Source organism: Amphiprion ocellaris, chromosome 1, assembly GCF_022539595.1.
Source record: "Amphiprion ocellaris isolate individual 3 ecotype Okinawa chromosome 1, ASM2253959v1, whole genome shotgun sequence".
NCBI lineage: Eukaryota > Metazoa > Chordata > Actinopteri > Pomacentridae > Amphiprion > Amphiprion ocellaris.
The window spans coordinates 7,905,403-7,924,839 of record NC_072766.1 but is presented as its reverse complement, the minus strand read 5'-3'; the positions used below and the strand labels follow the sequence as shown (position 1 = coordinate 7,924,839).

The window sequence follows — 19,437 nt, the reverse complement described above, 5'->3', positions numbered from 1 at the left end:
GCACATTTTTCATCAAATATGATGAAATACCCAAGTCTGACAGCTCCAGCTGCTGTGTTTCAATCTGTCTTATCGTGATTATCAATCAGTTTTATCTGGATTGTGACAGGACAGCTTGTATCAAGCCCTGGAATCAAAACAGAAGCAGATCATTTACAAGACTCACTAAATTTGCCTCTTTAAATGATGAAAAATTTTGTGTTGTTCACATGCTGGATATGTTAAAGAGGAGAAAACTGAGCATGTCGTAGTCATACAAAAACTGACTATTGGTTTTAACATGTTCATTGTATTTGAAACATTACTTTGTGGTCACTTCCCTCAGATCCAGATATCGCTGATCAGGGTCAGGTTCTGGTGGTTGTCACAGCATCTGTAGGAGGTTTCTCCCTTCTAGTCATCCTCACACTCTTCCTCCTCATCACTGGCCGGTAAGACATCTCCTGTTTTTCTGTAGCACTGCCTTATCGCTAACACTGGTCCACACACACGCACGCACAAACACTTTCTCTTCTCATAATCTCCAGAGCGACGCTACAACTAGAAGTCTGTTAATGGACTCTCTTTCGCCACCAAGCAGACACTCTTATTTTCCAAATGGCTGCACCAATTTTCTGCCTAATTACTCACCATGTAATGCATGTACCAGCAGTTTGCTCCGTTCCATTAACCTCCACAGGTTGGCTCAGACTGTTGTCTTCGGTACGCCTCCGGTTCACAGAGTTTTACCATTAGTGGCACTTATTAATAAACAATGAAAAATGGCCAGAAAGTGCAGATACTTTGTCTAGATTTAACTTAATTGTGATACAAGCTGAAGTAATGATCTTTGACCTCGCAATTTGCAAACATCATATGCTGAAAATGCAACGCGTTTGACTTTATAGGGGTTAACAAGATGACAAAAATGTAGACACGGGCCTCATGCAGGAGACTTATGCTCAGTCTCTTATTTGTTTTTAAAGCCTGCTCATACTAGTGTCCAAGTCAGAGTCTCAGAGCTGCACAAATTTACTGTAAATAACTTGTTTTTATCTGATCAACTCTTAAAATTCAAACTCCAAATGGGTCAATATATAATTGAGGGACTTTGGAAGTCCATGGGATATATCTTGAATACATTTTCATTAAATGTAAAACAAAATAAATAATGTTTTTTATGTTGATTTTAGGCCTGAAAACAGCAAAAATGTCAACTATGATACCTGTCAACTGTGTTACAACAAAAAGTCCCACAATCATATATTGACCCAAATTCTTTCAGATTGAGGCATTATAATGTTTAATGCTAAATGTATTCCCTTGTGTGGATACAAATATATTATCTATATGCAACCTGCAGTTCCAACATAATACAAAAGCTCTGTTGTTCTTGCATTAGGTCCGTGAAATATAAATTTCCAGTGACACGCCCTAAAGACACGTTTCATTCATATATCCAACCAATGTAGGTCAAAAAACATCTGTGAATGTGTTTACAGGATGCAGTTTATTTCTTGGGGGGAAAGAACCCTACAACATCCACTGCTATTTCTGTATTCTGGACCTTTTCGCTGACTCTAGCATCATACTTAACTGTTACCAATCCCACATCCTAAGTTTTCCTGAAATATGCCACACTTGTAATGTACAGCAGTAGAAGCCATATTGCAGCAGGTGAGCCACAGATATCTGTCAGAAACCTGCTGTTATTGTTATCCCTCTATTGTGCTGTGTACTGGAGAGACGTGCAAGATTTTCATATTTTATTCCAGCCTCCTCATGTGTCAAGAATAGGCTACAGATGATAATACAGTGAAGCCAGAGAATTTGCAGTACGTGAGTGAAACTTTACAATTCATTATCTCTGTCTCTTTGTACCAGGTTCAACTGAGACTAAATAGCAATATAAACTCATCATATAAACACTCGTATTTGCACATTTTAATCCTATAGTAAATAATTTTTAAAAAAAGCAGCCTTCTTCTTGTATAGTTTTTGCACGGAGGATGCAAATTGTTCTCTTTGCTGCATACTAGTGTTTGATTGTTACTTTTGTTCCGACTCTCTCCTCTCTATGGAGATGGAGCCTTGAAAGCCTTGAATATGAGGGACTGTGAATATTAAAAAAAAAAGAGGGAAAATGGAAGAAAATAAAAAGAACTACATAAAGGCACGGACAGAAATTGCTCTTAAAGAATGGGTTATACAAAAGAGGAAAATGGCTGTTTTTTTTGGAGCAGTGACATCTTTGCAAACCAAAAAACTGATGATGTGGCATTACACGCAGAAGCTAAATGGTACTGTGTGGTGGGAAAAAAACAACTTTATTTAAAACAGTTTCAGGCAGAATAAAAGTTTGCTTTTTCACCTTTTGTCTCAAGTCCCTTAAATCTGCTAGATGCTATATTTGTTTTCTGCTAATAATGCGCAGTTCAGCAGAAAATACTAAGAAATGGGAAATTTTATGTGATGCTGATTCTTACGCTTGTTGTAATCTGGTTTATTTCCACAGGTGTCAGGGGTACATTAAAGCCAGGATGAAGTCAGAGGAGAAGAGGAGGACTCGCTTCCACAGTGGACACGGTACTGTTAAAATAGATTTTTAATGTGTGTGCAATTTAAAATTTGTTTCCCAATTTGCGTGGGTTCTCACACGGTTAGAATGCATGCTGCAACAGATGCTCCAAGTCTCAGAGCTTTTGTTTTGACATATGCAAAGAGTTGCCTTAAAGCTACATTAATGCATTATGCATTTGCTATATTATCATGAGTCGAATTATGTACGTTCTTAATGTTAAATGAGATCTGTCCTGTTATGGCTCAAAACAAAATAAGCCCAAAAGGATGCATTTTAACTTGTTGTCTTGTTGCAGTACTTCCACTTACTTGTGGATGAAGCTGACTGAACTGAAAACTAAATATGCTTGAGGTTGAAAAGATTCCATATGGTTTGTGTATCATCTATGTAAAAAGCAACATGTTTTTAAAAAGGTCATGCTCGAGCTACACCAATACATCAGCTGAGACAATATAAGGGCCAGTATTAATTTTGTCACTGTATTCATATATGTAGTGTTAAAAACTACAATACCAAAATGTCAAACTAGCTTTAATGTTAATTAAAAACAGTGCATCCATTACTCAATTTCTCCACAAGGCAACAGTGACAAGTTGCTGTTTCAACTGTAAAATCCAAAATCAGTGAGGCTGCAATCAGTGCGAATTTGTCTTCTACATGTCCTAAGTTGGTCTCTCTAAGCTCTTTATGCAGCCCTACCTCTGTCTGTCTCACCGCTGTGTATTACTGATTAGATTTACATCTTTAAAATCCATTTGATGCGTCCTTTTACTATGACTGGGCTTTTGTCACACAGATTTGCACTGTTTCTGAGTTGATTCTTTTTTTTTTCAGCCTTTCAAATCTCACAGTTTGCCACTCACCTATTATTGGATTTAGACAGAATTTGCTGTTTTGATTCAGAATTACAGTAGTGGTGCTACAATTGCGAATAAAAACATTGTTGTTGTTGAGTTATTGATCGGCCCAAAGGGGAGGCGGATGATTCTTGGGGAACAAAATGGAGCCCTGTGTTTTACTGAGACATTTCACAGAGAGCTCTTGTAAGACTTCGATCTGAGGCCTGCAGAGGCTAAAGTGTTGCTTCTGAGACAAATATAACTTTTTCTTTCTGCCACATGAGGGCTAGATTTGGGGATTTGTGATTGATCCACGCAGAACATATACGACTGTGAAACAAAATGTTATAACATGCTGACAGACAAATACCTCCACACAACACACACGCACGCACACACACACACACACACACACACACACACACGCGCACACACACACACAAGAAATGTACAAGAAAATGGACACAAGGCGTGCTTTTCTACTGTTGGCGTACGAGTCGTGTGTTTCTTCATGCTGTCTTATGTGTATTGTCCTTCGGGGTACAGACTGTTGGATGCTCCAGACATAGCGAGGAATAATTCTAGATTTACTTACAGCACATGATGAAGAATAACAGCCTTGCCAGTACAAATACGCAATAATGAGCCTTTTGTTCCATTCAATTGACTTGAAAACTATTTGAATGGTTGTAACTATAGCCTCCACCAGTCTTTTCTTGTTGTTTGTTCTTTATTGTTGTGTGCTGGGGAGGCATCACCCAGGCGAGGGATGCCAGCAGGCTCAACAAACTGGTAGAAAAGGCTTGTTCTATTACAGAGCTGAGCTTAGACACCCTGGAGACAGAAGTGGAATGTAGACTCCAAACTGGAATCTATCTCAGACAAAGCCTTCAACCTTCCACAATATGAGCTGACACAGCTATAAAGTACATTTAATCCCTAGCTCATCTGCTCACGGTGTACCACGGGCTGCTTCAAGTTATCATTTGTGCCAGTCATCATGCACAGTGCTCACTGCAGCAGCATCCCCAGCCTCAGCCAGAGAGGAGGATGCTGAATTCTGACTGCCTGCAATGTCTTTTTACGCTGCTCTGGGGCATTTTCTCAGCTCTTTCTTTCTCTTTTTTTCCCCCCCAATCCCTTGACAAAATAACAGTGAAACCTTACAATATAATAGAAGCAAATACTCCGCCAATTATGCACCTACACAGTTGAAAAAAGAATCACCTTCTCTGGCACAGTCTTGAGGAAAAAATAGATATGCCTCAGTATAACAGATTTTTTTTTTCTACAGGCTTATAAAGTAGTTGGATCTTTTATGCAGGCAGATGTTTGGTTTTGAATTAATACATTACTGTGTGTGTGTGTGTGTGTGTGTGTGTGTGTGTGCATGTATACTGTGCTTGACAAAACACACAAAAACTAGATGGGATTTAAAACAATCTAGTGGAGAAAAATGTACTATAGGAGCTGTTCTGCACAAGCCAAGGGTCATATGTCAGTAAAACATTTCATTTGCCATGATAGTGTAGCTGGTATTGTATACACTTGTGAATCTGTCTGTTTTTGTGTGTCACTGTGCTGTGGTTATGGAGACACCTACTGTCGCAGGAACTACCATAAAGGTGGTTTTCAGCCCTTTGGCAGGTGTTTAGATGTCTGTCTACAAACAGATTTTGTCAACAAGATAGTGTCACAATTGTGCAAGATACAGTCACGAAACTTTGTAGGTGTGTAGCTGATAGGGGTGACCCAGAAAAATGAGAAAAATATCTGATTGCAGTTTTTCTGGCCGATATTATGATTTGGTTTGTGATAAAAAAAAAAAAAAAAACATTAATTAAGCTTCAGTTAAGCTTTAATTAAACTTGTGATGGACTATTACTACAAGAAATACTATCAAAAGTGTGGTGAATTAGTAAAACCAATGACACGATAGAACATGGATCAGCATAATGTATATCTTAAACTGCAGTCTTTGTGATTTGCTAATTGCATTGTTTCACATTTTAAGTTCAACCCTTTTAGCTGAGATCAAAACAAATGCCGAGTTTGAAAATGGGATATTTTAAGTATTCTCTGAAGAGCCCACTAATTGGTTTGAGTGGTCCCATTCGAGATGTTTCCAACTTTTAGACCAAAATAGCTAAAAAAAAAAAAAAAAACACAGATAGCTAATAATAACGTATAAATAGCCATGTCCCCACAAATTTCATAGACCTGTTTGAGTTGTAGTTTTATGTCCTATTCCAAACCAAAATACAAACTATCATACTGTATTCTGATATGTTACTGTGTGTCTCTTGTCTTTCAGTCCCGTTCTCTGGAATAAAGACCTATGTGGATCCAGATACGTATGAAGACCCCACTCAGGCTGTGGAGGAATTCGCCAAAGAGATAGACCCCTCATACATATGCATTGAGAGGGTGATTGGTGCTGGTAAAATCACTGCTAATCACTAATTTATGTAATGCATGATGTGTATTCAGATAGATATTATCCATAAAGTCCCGAATTGATATTGCACAGGCATTTGCAGGGAGGTCCCAGTGATGGCTGTGGAGCACCTGAGAGAGAAATTATCTCATTTTATGTTGAGTGAAATATTAAAAAGAAATCTTGAACCCCATAAAGTTCCTATTTTGGATTTTTATGGCCACTCTAAGCAGCTGATTTTTAAAGTAATTTATTGTATTGTACCTTAGAGAAGCAAACCCAGTGCTACTGAGTGTGAATAATAGTGTATGATGGTTCATTAAACCGAACAGATTGTGTCTGCTTTAAAACCCCGGAGTACTTATGAAGGAGCCGCCCATTTGTTGGGTTTCTGTAGCACTGGCGTCATCTGGTGGAGGCAGAGAGCAGTTACCTGTTTTAAAAATAGCAGGACCTGATGAGTACACTGGAATGTAACCCACATTTCTGTTTTGATTCTGTTTGTTTTAACTCTGAATTTTGAGCTGTGGAAATTGTGACTTTTTTTTTGCTTATACATATATATGCATTTCTTTTTCTGCTGATATTTAAATAGAATTTTTAAAAACATTTCCTACAAAAAAATAACATGAAACTTTGTTAATCTCAAAGGGAATTCATTTCAAAAAACATTTTAGAAATGTAAGGAGAAACACAGTCTACAGTGTAGTTACTGTGATACAATCCACATTTCTCTTTTGATTCTTTGTGTTTCAACTATGAATTTTAGATGAATTTTAAAGTGTAGCTTTGTATTTATTTATTTCACTTTTCTTTTTTTTTAACCCCATAATTTCTTTGGAAGTTCATGCTTAGTCATTATTATTATTATTATTATTTTAATAGTTTACTAAGAAAAATTTGAAAAGATAAGCTAAAAAAGTTAAGATAAGACACAATAAGATAAGCTAACAGAACATAACATAACCTAACATAGCTTATGATAACATAAGATAACACAAGATAAAACTTTATTATTTATATATAATTTCATTTTAACAAAGTTTTATGATAAATATGTATGTTTTTGCAGGTGAATTTGGAGAAGTCTGTAGTGGACGCTTGCGTATACCTGGAAGGATGGCTATTGCTGTGGCAATAAAGACACTTAAAGGAGGATACATGGAACAACAAAGACGAGACTTTCTGCGTGAGGCTTCAATCATGGGACAGTTCAACAACCCCAACATCATCAGGCTGGAGGGAGTCGTCACTAAGAGTAAGCTCTTTATATGTCTGTCAGTGTGTGTGTTTATGCATATAGATCTGTTTCTTTGTTTGTCATCTAAATGATATCTTTTACCTTAACTCCAGGCAGACCAGTAATGATAGTGGTGGAGTACATGGAAAATGGAGCGCTTGATTCTTTCCTGCGGGTGAGAAGAATAGATGTTTAACACTTTTTTCTCCCGAGTAAATATTGTCTTGCTCACCTCGTATGTGTCTTCCCTCTGTCCACTCCAGACACGTGATGGTCAGTTCACGGTCCTCCAGCTGGTTGGGATGATGCGTGGCATCGCAGTGGGCATGACCTACCTTTCAGAGATGGGTTACGTTCACAGAGACCTGGCTGCTCGCAACATCTTGGTGGATGAAAACTTGGTGTGTAAGGTGTCTGATTTTGGCATGTCCAGAGTCCTTGAAGATGACACTGAGGCGGCGTACACAGCTACAGTGAGTGTGAATTAATTTTACAATCAGTTATGGTAACAAACTTTAAAAGACAACTTCACAAGCTTATTCTGTGCTGCTGCTTTGTGTCAGGGAGGAAAAATACCAATACGCTGGACGGCACCAGAAGCTATTGCTTATGGAAAGTTTTCCTCATCCAGTGATGTCTGGAGCTACGGCATTGTCATGTGGGAAGTGATGTCATATGGAGAGAGGCCCTACTGGGAGATGTCCAATCAGGATGTAAGCAGCAGAAAATAACTCCTAAAAATTGGGACAACAGCTGTTCTGTAAGAGATTCAACATTATGTTTTCTGCTGTTTATCTCAGGTCATTTTATCCATTGAAGAAGGCTACCGTCTGCCAGCTCCAATGGGCTGCCCTGTGACGCTGCACCAGCTGATGCTGCACTGCTGGCAGAAGGAGTCCAACCAGCGTCCACGCTTCAATGACGTGCTCTCTTTCCTTGACAAACTCATAATTAATCCCAGTAGTCTGCTGGCTCTGGTCAATGATGTTCAGAGGTAAGTGTCAGTTTAATCTATCTCTAAATCTATTTATGTCATGATATTAAACCCAGAGGACAAACATCAAGAAATGTGGACATCTAGAAAAAGATTGTGTAAATGTGGAGCTTCTCTACTTTAAATGATTTAAATGGAAATGTTCACCCGGCTCTGCTCAGCATCACATAGCCAGACAATAATGATGTTGTTTTGGAAGAAATATCAGTGAAGCTGTAATATTGCCTGATTGATAACTTTTCATCCCAAACCTCATAAAGCAAACCAACTTCTTAAAATTCAGACGTGCTTTAGAAAATGATGGGTAACACTTGAGGTCCTGTCATTCAAAGCCATCATTCAAAGATTGTCTGCTACTCAGCTTAACAGCATGCTAACATGTTTTTCTGTATCAGTTACCATTTTCTGTCATCTCAGTTTTCCAGACTCCCCAGAGGATATGCCGGACTACCCGCTTTTCATCTCTATCGGCGACTGGCTTGACTCCATCAAAATGAGCCAGTATAAGAACAACTTCCTTGCAGCAGGATACACAACACTGGATTCCATTTCAACCATGAGTATAGAGTGAGTTGAGCTATATTACTCAGGTTGCAGCTACAATATCTAAAAGCATACTAAAGGGAAACAAGCAGCATCAAAGGAACAGATAGACAATGACACTGGAATAAAATTGATTCCACTATTGATTATTGTATGTGAGTATTATGTAGCCTCATTTTTCATTTTTTTTTAAATTTAGTGATGCTACCTATGCCCTCTGATTTTATCACTGTATCATCATGAGTCTGAAGAAATGTCACTTTAATTTGCTAAATTTTCTGTATATAATCTAACAGTCTAACATGAACTATATCACTGATGCTATTAATGTTAGAGTATTTTGTTCTTACTTATTCACAAGCAGCTTGTTGCAGGTTAAGTCGACTTCATTGCATGCTTCTCTTGATGTGCAAGTACGCCCGCTGCTCTTGTCAAACTGTCCACTTAAAACTGCATAAATCTCCTTCTCCTCCGCAGCGACATCAGGCGCATCGGGGTCTGTTTGATCGGCCACCAGAGGAGAATCATAAGCAGCATACAGTCGCTTCGCCTGCAGCTTCACCACATTCAGCAGAGCGGCTTTCAAGTGTGAGACCATCGCACAAAGTCAGACTGTGTGTAACGCACTGAACTGGAAACCGACCAGACTTCCTCGGCATCGTCATTCAACTAATTGCACAAACACCAGACTGTTAGGTGTAGCAGGTACCACATGCTGCTCGCGTGAGCGCTGCCAGACCACATGGGGTCTGGTTTACACACACTCATCTTCTTTTGGATCATTTTCAATACAGCCTCCACAACAACCAAACCTCTGTCAGCGTTGGCCAAATGCGGTCTCTTAATTATCTCAGCAAATGCTAGCATTCACTTGAATTTAGGACTTCTTTTTCTCTAGTGTCTATTCAAGTGTTCACCGATACCTCTTCTCTTTCCAAGTGACAATCCAATGGTCTCTATTGACTTTGAATGGTCTCAAGTCTGTTACCTCATGACCAGAGAAGATGCGTATATATATATATATATATATATATATATATATATATATATAATATGGCGATGGATGGTACAGTATGTGATTTTAATAACAACGAAACAGCTGACCAGATATAAAGTTTGACATAATGGTAAATACAATCATGTTTTTTGAGCTGAAGACCGCTGAATGTCAAAAGATTTTATAGAAATGTGTGTTCGCTCCTCATGATAATGCAGTATGTCTTGTACAAAATGTCTTGTGAAAGTTGTATGTTTTATTCAGTATGTTTGTTCCTGAATAAACAACCCTATTTTAATACTTAGTTTTCTCTCAGACTTTAACCACCGCAGGCCTTAACATAGAATTATCTACAAAGCAGGCTTTAAACACACACATATGCAGCAGTGGAGTATGTATGGATGACCCCCCTGTTGCTCTCAAACACACACAATAAGAACGTCCTCTTTATTGTCACTCAAGAGACTGACACGTTTTCTGGACATGAAGAACTGTCAGGTGAGTTTGTCAAACGGGTGCTTATGGAGGGTTCTAGATGATAGCCATTGAGCCTTAATGAGTCAGAAATTATGTTCAGTATCTACATAGTTGTAGATTTTATGTGATATACTGTTTTTTGTTTTTTTTTGTTTTTTTTTACAAATGCAAGTTTATTAGCTCCTTGTCATTATTTTATTTATAATTTTATGTAGGAGTATGCATGCACTAAATGTATGCAAATGAAAAAAAACAGCTGCAGCAATGGAAGAAAAACTGAGAAAATATGTAATTAAAATATTTTTTTGACAGAGAAGTTGAGATGAAATGAAAAAAAATAAGAATATCTTCACAATATGGTAAGGCTGCACTTTACTAAACAGAAACATTACTGAAGTCTTAAAAGTGCAATAAGTTAGTAATGAGAAATTTTCAAGTATTCCAAGTAGCACTAACAGCAATAGGATTGTGTCTGTATGTTAATTGTAGAACTGTAAGAATAAGATTTTTTCTTTCTTTGTTGGCAGTTTCAGTATGTTTGCTACTTTGTTTATTATTATTACATTTAATTTAGGATTGTCTGTAGAATCTAAATGAAATAAATTTCTGCATGTGAAAAAAAGACAGCTGTCAGGATAGAAGAAAAACAGAAAATATGTGATTAAAATATTCTTGATTGAGAAATGCAGAGGTGAATACGTAAAATAAAGTAGAATGGGATCACAATAGAGTAAGACTGCACTGTATTGAACCTAAACAGTACTTAAGCCTAAGAAATTTTTCAAAAAGTCGATTTCTTTTTTCCTTTCTTTGTTTTGTTATCTGCATTATGTTTTATTTTCTGTGGCTCTTTCCTGTTTCACATATTCCCTTTTTTGCTAAACTATTCTCATATGGCAGATGTATGTTGTGAGCTTATATATTGTACACTATGCATGTCACTGCTTGCTGTTTCTGTCACTGCCATGTCATTGTATGTGCTATATAGAGCTAGTTTCTAAAACATTGCAATCGCATTGCTTTTGCACAGACTATTTTGCAGCAGGAGGCTTCCCTGTTTGTCCTGTAGGTGGCAGACCTGAGTCAGCCCAGTGGTCTCCCAGCAACACAGTGTAAATAACTCTGTGTATTTATTGTCCGTGTTGCTGCAGAGCATCAGGGAGCAGCGGAGAAATGAATGAAACATCGATTTGACGCTGGTTATTGAATGAACTAACTCAAGGCAGCGTTAAGAGCATCTGAAATCAAGATCCCGCGGACACATTACAGGTGAATTACAGCTCTGCCGGACAGCCTCGGCAAGGATAATGCAAGCTAACGTTAGCGATATCATCACTAGGTGACGTGCTAGCATTAACTGTAGCGATAACAACAATTAGGTTTCCAAAGTAATTTAGGCTTTCTTCTAAAACTGACGATGTCAAATCGAAGAAGAGTTGTCTAACGTCAGATACTACCTGCGTAACATTAGCAAGCTGAAGTAATTGACTAGAGGCTAAAGGTTAGCTAAGGCTAGTTAGCTAGCAACAGTAGCAACAAGAGATTAACTAAATAGCTGTTAGCGAATGTTCATTACGTTGGAACCTGGTAAGAACCCTCTAAGCATGCTAGCTTAAGCTAACGATTAGCCAAAAAAGTCGATAAAACAGTGTTGTTGACTGACTGTAGCGGGTCAGTGTTTAGTAGGTTAGCTAATGCTACACACGAACGTCTTCTCTTACGGTAAACGCTGCGCCAACTTTCGGTTAAATGTCTTTTTTTGGGAGAGTCGGACGCGAATTTGCCCGTTTAAATGCGAACGTGTCGAATCTTGTCGAGGCTTTTCTGGCTCTTTCTGGTGTCATGGAAAACGATGAGGCAATTTAACGTCGGCTTTTCCCACCCAAGATACGTTTATTGTCACAGCGTTAGAACTTTAATTTTAGTTTCACGGCACAGCGTCTCATTTTCTTGGACGTGACTAAATGCTATCGAGCGAAATTAGCAGTTAGCTTGATGTGCACCCTGATGTGACTGACATGAACACCCTCTAGTTTACCTCTATCGTATAGAGAGAGTTTTTGTCACACTAAATGGATAGATTTTTGTCACTAAATGACTTTAAAAAAGCTGCCATTTGTGTTCTATAAATCTGACTAATTTAGGGCTAGGTCTAATTTGAAATCCATTTTAGTGTAGATGCAAAGCTTTGTATGTATATTATAGATGTAACACTGTTTATGGTCTTGTTTTCTTGAACACAGACGGGCAGCTGATGGTTGCTGGCTAGCCAATGGGGCTGTTTGACAAGTTGGTAGGATGGCTGGGGTTAAAGAAGGAGGTGAATGTTTTGTGTCTTGGTCTGGACAACAGTGGAAAAACCACCATCATCAACAAGCTCAAGCCTTCCAATGTAAGTCTGCCTGTTTCTGACATTGGCCAACTCATGTGGGAAGTGATACTGACACACACACCATTCGTTCATACTCTGTATCACAACGAAAAGCAGTTTAGCATCTCTTGGAATTAGCAACATCAATTATAGAAAACGGGGCCATTATACTAAATGTGCTAAAAAGGAGATTGCACTGTAATAAAAGAACGTGGTTCGTGTCATTAACACAATTGAGGTAGTGTGTACGTAGTGCAAAGGATCACAAAAGTGTCGCACATCATCAGCTAGTTTCCTCTGTCTTGTCCTGGAGATTGAGAAAAGGTGTGTACATGTAACAGCCTATGGGAAGATGCTGTTTTTGTATTTATTTCAAATTGAAATATATGTTTAAAATGTGTGCTCCTATTTTAAAAACACACTTTAAAAACACAATGCATTTGCCTTTTAGGCCCAGGCACAAGACATCGTCCCAACAATTGGCTTCAGCATAGAGAAGTTCAAGACATCCAGGTACTGCTCACCATACATATCAACTGGTTGCACTTAAAAATTTTACTTTCACAGTCATTATGTATTTCCACCTTCTAAATTTTCCTTTCCTGACTGATAATATCTGCTTCATATTAATATATTTTGTCAAAAATGTAATATACTTATGTTTTTCAGCTTTGTTTCTGTTTTCTTTTAGCCTTTCCTTCACTGTGTTTGACATGTCCGGTCAAGGCAGATACAGAAACCTCTGGGAACATTACTACAAGTGAGTGCACTGGCTGTACAAAAACAATAGTCTTCTTTGCCATTCCTATTGTTTATATGCATATTAAAATAGTTAATCTATTCTCAGGGAAGGACAGGCTATCATATTTGTCATTGATAGTGCAGATAAACTGAGGATGGTAGTGGCCAAAGAAGAACTGGACACATTACTAAATCATCCTGGTGAGTTCATGTTTCTTGATCTTGTGCTGCTTTGTGTGTCTCTTGAGTTTCTTAGTCTCTCGTATGTCTAGACTGCACAGCACATAAAGCTTGGTTTTAACCTTTTTGATAATTAGTGTACATTTTGTTTTGTTAAATGGGAGGGGAAAAAGTTTGGATTAGTTTCAGAATAATTTTCCTGATTATTTAAGGTGAATTTCTTCTTTATGAAACTGAAACTTCACTCTCCGTCCGACTGCAGATATTAAACACCGGAGGATTCCCATCCTGTTCTTTGCTAACAAGATGGATGTCAGGGATGCTTTGTCTTCTGTCAAGGTCTCACAGCTGCTCTGTTTGGAGAACATCAAAGACAAACCCTGGCACATCTGGTATGAACTTACACACATACTATTTGCTTGCTATGTCTGTATGCCAATGCCATTGAAATAGCAGCAGTGTAGTTATTGTAGGTAAAATGAAATCTGCTGTGATATAATGCTGTCTGTTGTGAGCATATGGGCAGAATGTAATGTTCTGACTTTCTGCCATAGTGTTAACCCACACCTCCTCTGTTGGAGCTGTTTGCTGTCTACAGCCAGACCATGTCAACAGCATGTTCACATGCATGTCGTGAACAGTGACTGTACATATTGTGGTAAATTATTTGTCATGTTTAGATTTGCTGTTCATTTGGATTGTGGATTTCGTAGTTTCACAAAATCAAACAGCACAGTGTTTAACTGCTCATCTGTGTTGTCTGACAACAGATACAGAGGTCAAGCATTAAAAAAACCTTTAAAAAATAAGGTCGCTAATTGTCCTATCTTCGCTGTTACTTTACTACTTTACATGGAGGTGATAAAATGATGGGTTTGATATAAAGATTGTTCTTCTGCTCTTTTGGTGCTCACTTTTTGTCAGGGTTTTCCTTGCTCAGAATGAGCTTTTGAGGGCGTGTTATTGAATGATGGTACATGTACAGTGAAAACAATAAGTCTGTGTTACCTTATTTGAGTGAAGTCTATGCATTTTCCTATTATTTCTGATTGTTTGATAAATAAAAATCTCGATCAAGCTTAAGTTAGTGAAACCTAAATTGACCCAACATGTCAAAAATATAGATTCTTTATTATCAGTTTTGATCATTTTGTTGCTAAAAACCTGTCAGTTGGGCACAAAAAATTCCTCTGTGCAGGACAAAAACACATATATTATCTATACCACTATGTCAGTTGGTGTAAACATGTTGCAGTAACCACATAATAGGCTCATGATGTCTTCATTTTTGGCATGTCTTTACATACTGTTGCTGACTCTGTGTATATTTAGTACAATAACACAAGAATCATACAACCTGTGTATCATGTCGATGAACTAATAATCACAGGTGATACTTTTTAATCTGTCAAGATGCAACAAGCAATCCATTGAAGATTCTTTGCTTTATTTCACTGTATTGTGTTGCTGTTTTTCAGTGCCACCGATGCTCTGAAAGGAGACGGTTTACAGGAGGGAGTCGACTGGTTACAAGGTATGATTAGAGTTTGTATAAATGAAAGAGGAAGACAGTTTGTTTACTATAAAGTGTAGAAGGCATCATCACATTTTACCCACATTTTAATGTCAGTTAAAATAATGTACATTTCAATAAAATACATGTTGCCTTTGGATATGAGTTGAAAGTCAGGAAAGAAGCACGTGACACTTTTTGTCTGACTTTAGGATTAGCTGTGTTTGCGCCTAAATTAAACTGTGGATATAATGATGACTGCACTCAGTATTTATTTATGGGTCATGTGCTTCCATTAGTTGTTTATAAATGAATATTTAACATAAGGTAACTAGTTCAGACATGAGCCCAATAAATTAGCAGGAGGAACCTTTAAAGTTTGTTTCATAACCTTCAGTTCAATTTAATGTACTTTTCCACTATTATGATTTTACACTTTTTACATGTTACACTTAACATGATGTTTTGATCGTTTGATCCATGATTTTGTTGTTGGATGGCATAGTTTGCATCCATATAGTTCCCAGGGATAAATGTAGTTGATAAAGCTTCATTTCTGCTTTATTTTTGCCCTCATTTAAATAAAAAAAAACCTGTTCATAGCTCTATCTCGGCTCCACAGATGTGTAGAATTTAGAAATATATCTGTTTATCACCACATTGAAATGGATTGTGTGTTTGTTTCATTGCATCTCTGTCTATGACTGCATGTAACTTTTTTTTATCAACGTGCAAAGTGTAGCCTCTGCCACACAGTCAATATTTTCTTTCTTTTTATTGTGTTTGATGCTCTCATTCAAATCCTTCCATAGATCAAATTATGCAGTAAGTACTAGTTGTTTTTCAGTGTTGTCTGATTTATTGTTTCTGTGTAGCTGTAGAAGAACTCTCCCAGTTTTACCTCACCATGTTTACTGTGTAATATAACATAACCTGTTCTTTATCTTTCTGATTAACTGTATTTCCACATTTTCCCAGATCAAATCAAAACAATGAGAACGTGAGAGCATGAAGAGGGACCGACCAGAAGGAGCAGCATTTGCCGAAGTCTTTCATTAAAAAAACCAAAACAAAACAGTTGACCCTGTTTTCAGAGGTACCACTAAACACAGATGGTTATAATGGGGCATTTAAATGGTTCTTGGATATGTTCGGTTCATAGAGAAGTAATCAGGTTCTTTGGTACCAGTGGGAACAGCAAAGAGGCATCTACCAACAGAAATATTGACAACTTCGATACATTCATTTAGGGCAAATGCTCACTTTTCAGTAAAAGGGTTCAGAGTTTAAACTGTTCAAAAAAATAATAACATGTAGAACATTATGTTCATTAGGAAAAAAGTCTATTTCAGCTTATATTATCACTTAGATTTTCACGGTCTTTGAATAACAGAGGTCACAGTAAATTATAGCTGCTCTGAAATAAACTATTGCGGTTGGTGCTGTCTTTTTCATGAGCATGGGTACCTAGGATATCTTGGTAGAAAGATATTACTGGGTGCTGTTTTTTGTTTTTTACATACTTCAGCCCTTAAACTGTCCCCTGTGTCTAACAGATGGTACGTACCAGCTTCAGACAGGTACAACATTATACAAATGATGTAAACTCAAGGTCTTGTGTCCTTTTCCAGCTGACTCTCAATTCATTTCCACTCCAATATTAGAGCAGAGTATAAAAGCTCTGATCTGCAGATTTATGGACAGTGAAAGCAGGTGACTGTCTCTACCTGTTTCAAGCCTCCATGCACCTGATATCATTCTAAAAAAAAAAATTCTGGCATGAAACAGACTGAGACAATTGGCCCTTTAGAACTTGTTTCCACCTCTGACAAATGCCAAATGCTCCTTTATTTTCTTTTTTTCGAATATGTCTCAGGGCCTCTCTGTGAATATATTATCATTTAGTTTGAACCATCATATCAGTTCAGTTAACTGTCATTCATGTCTTCAAAAGAGGCAAATTTTCTCATATTTATTTCATTCATCAAAACATTTGGATGTATTTTAGTGCTTCGCCTTTTCCAGACTTAACAAAGGCCATCTTGCTGTCACATTGAAGACAACAGCTACTATATCTTTACTGCAGCTAACATTACATGCAGCTCTTATCACGTTTGATTAATGTTGCCCTAGCCATAGCCATATCAAAGATTAGTATTGTAAAAAAAAAAAAAAAAAAAAAAGAGAGAATGTTTTCTAGCATCAAGTAGGCTCTATTGTACATATTCTTACTTGTGGTTAAGGATGTATAACTAATAGCAAACTTAGCTGTAAAACTCAGTTAAATGATTGTCATGAATGAATATCAAGTTAGCCTGTAAAGTCTGTTTTAAAAAAAATCAGAGCATCTTACCACAAAGCTCATTTTCAACTAGTGTTTTATTTTATTTTTTTTGCCTTAGTCCATTGCTCAAAGGACAAACTGTAATCAGACTGCTTCTCACAATTTACTCATGCTATTTCAGTGATTCAAAGGCAGACAGCTAAAAAATAAAAAAAAAAATCTACTCAGTCTGCAGAGTTTCTAATGCAAGCCTTTGATCCTCTTCTTTCGTCTCTGACTGAAAGCTTGCATTAAAACAGCAGATCTGACTGTATGGTTGCTTATTTTCTTTCAGATTGTTTTCATCAAGCTCCAGACCTCAACCAAGCTTTATAGCAAATATGAGCTATTTTGAGTAGTTTCAAGGCAAAAAGGAATTAACTGACTAAAAATATAAAATTGTGTTTTGTTTTATATACTCAGTAGTATCTTGTTAAAGAATGTATTTTCTGTAAAGCCTATTTTAGTGCTACAATATTTTATATTGCATAAAATGCTCAAAATGTCCCCCAATAATACTTGACATCAAACTGAATATAAACAAGAATATCAAGCATAATACAGTGCAGTGCTGTACCACAGATCTAGGATGTTTGATTCATATTAAGACTGTTTTAATTTATGAAGGATTTTGTTCATGGTTTATCCTTTGTAGATTTAGCTCTATAAGTTGTGAATAGAGATATAAGGTCAAATCAGACATTAGCAGATCATATTAACTAATTTTCCAGTCAGAGGACAAGTAATTTAATGTAAGTTACAAAATAATCTTCAGATTTTAAAAGACAAAAACAAGAAACTGAAGGTGTTTTTGTTGGTATCAGATGGTTTACAATTTTTACATCCGAAACGTTGAAGCCAGGAGACAGTTCCAGAGAAACATGAGATTATTTTCAGCCCACTCACTGAAAGTCTCCATGAACACTGAGTTACTCTACTACCAAATGGAGACAGCCAAGTCCAAAGCATTTAAATCTGGCTCACAGTGGCTTTATTCATTTATTTTTAAATTTTTTTTGTAACGCATCATACATTTCTCACTCCAAGACATTTCAGAGTTTGGCCAGTTTTCATTCTCCAGACATCTTACTTCATATTTTCAAATCAAGCAAAGGGTCCTTATACAATCATGTTTCTCATCCTCCAGAAATCTTTTCAAAACGAGGACCCTTTGAGCACACTTTCACTTTAGCATCAGACAAGTTTTAGATTCTTTATTTAAACTATATCCTCAAATGAGCTGTATGTATTTTGTTTATTACATTCTGTGTGTTAATTTTCAAAGAATAAATGCAGTGGAAAACATAATGTTTCATGTTTTGGAAAATAGATAGCATGAGGGTAGCTTCATATGTGTCTTATGTTATCTATGGAAAATCTTCTTCCTCTTTCTGTGCGGTTCTCACTCTGTTTATCTCTCAGACATGTTGAGCGCTGCCAGCAACAGCTGCTCATTAAACCTCCAGTCCTTGGGCCCGGAGCAATTTATTTGGTTGAACATAAAAAATAATTTACACAAATTATGAAGGGTTTTTTTTTTTTGTTACTATGCTGCACCACAAACTAGTTTTGTTTCAAATGTCTCTTTTTTTTTGTATCAGTTCGTTCATATATGATTAACAAATACATGTATCTTGGCTTGGATCATCTAACTACAAATTCAAACTTAGCTGCACTGTTTGGCTACAGAAAGTGTGAAAGTCGTGTGTCTGCCATCTGTCAAACATGTAGTTAGAAAGCTGTCCAGCTGTCTTCCGGAAGGTTTTGGTTTTGGCACCAGTACTGCACAGAATCACTTATCGGATGTCAAACAATCCAGATTTCAACCAGCATTGATCCAGTTACTCAATTTTTTAAACTGTGTAGAATTTTTGTTTTGTAATTTAAAGTTAGGTTAACTAATAAAAATTTTAAATATACCTCAGAGGGCCAAAACAATAATCAGTTGTGTGTTTCCAACTGAATTGAGTAATATGTTTATCATTTCTCCTTAATTAATTTTAATTAATTAACATTTAGAACAAAAGTGGAACAAGTACATTTAGGCAGAACATGGAGAAAAGTTATGTTAAAAATATTTAGCTGAGCATACTCATAAAAATGCAATAAAATGAATAGGCCTGTATCACAATGAAATGGCAAACATTTTGTCTTAAATGAATAATATAACAAGGCATACAGTAACCATAAAAGAACAATTAGACGTGCAAAGTGCATAAACT

The 19,437-nt window shown here is 37.0% G+C and overlaps 2 protein-coding genes across 3 annotated transcripts in view; both read left to right on the top strand.

Annotated features, from left to right (window-relative positions):
• Window positions 1-9,644, top strand: part of LOC111565060 (ephrin type-A receptor 6-like) — a 60,957-nt gene extending 51,313 nt beyond the window's left edge. Inside the window, exons 11-20 of the mRNA XM_023265022.3 lie at window positions 326-431; window positions 2,495-2,565; window positions 5,714-5,839; window positions 6,909-7,094; window positions 7,190-7,251; window positions 7,340-7,549; window positions 7,640-7,789; window positions 7,877-8,070; window positions 8,488-8,637; window positions 9,091-9,644. Coding sequence (XP_023120790.2) covers window positions 326-431; window positions 2,495-2,565; window positions 5,714-5,839; window positions 6,909-7,094; window positions 7,190-7,251; window positions 7,340-7,549; window positions 7,640-7,789; window positions 7,877-8,070; window positions 8,488-8,637; window positions 9,091-9,205 — 1,370 coding nt within the window. The 3' untranslated portion in view covers window positions 9,206-9,644. The remainder of the gene's footprint in view (window positions 1-325; window positions 432-2,494; window positions 2,566-5,713; window positions 5,840-6,908; window positions 7,095-7,189; window positions 7,252-7,339; window positions 7,550-7,639; window positions 7,790-7,876; window positions 8,071-8,487; window positions 8,638-9,090) is intronic.
• A 1,542-nt stretch (window positions 9,645-11,186) lies between these two features.
• Window positions 11,187-18,523, top strand: arl6 (ADP-ribosylation factor-like 6). 2 transcript variants are annotated; one of them, XM_035945836.2, is made up of 9 exons: window positions 11,187-11,356; window positions 12,331-12,479; window positions 12,910-12,971; window positions 13,150-13,218; window positions 13,306-13,400; window positions 13,642-13,771; window positions 14,858-14,913; window positions 15,705-15,717; window positions 15,871-18,523. In XM_035945836.2, the coding sequence occupies exons 2-9, from the start codon at window positions 12,360-12,362 to the stop codon at window positions 15,902-15,904; spliced, it is 579 nt and encodes a 192-aa protein (XP_035801729.1). In that variant the 5' UTR covers window positions 11,187-11,356; window positions 12,331-12,359; the 3' UTR covers window positions 15,905-18,523. The 2 variants fall into 2 exon arrangements, with proteins under 2 accessions (XP_035801729.1, XP_023120794.1); XM_023265026.3 differs by lacking the exon at window positions 15,705-15,717 and having other exon boundaries at window positions 11,190-11,356.
• Window positions 18,524-19,437: the final 914 nt, after the last annotated feature.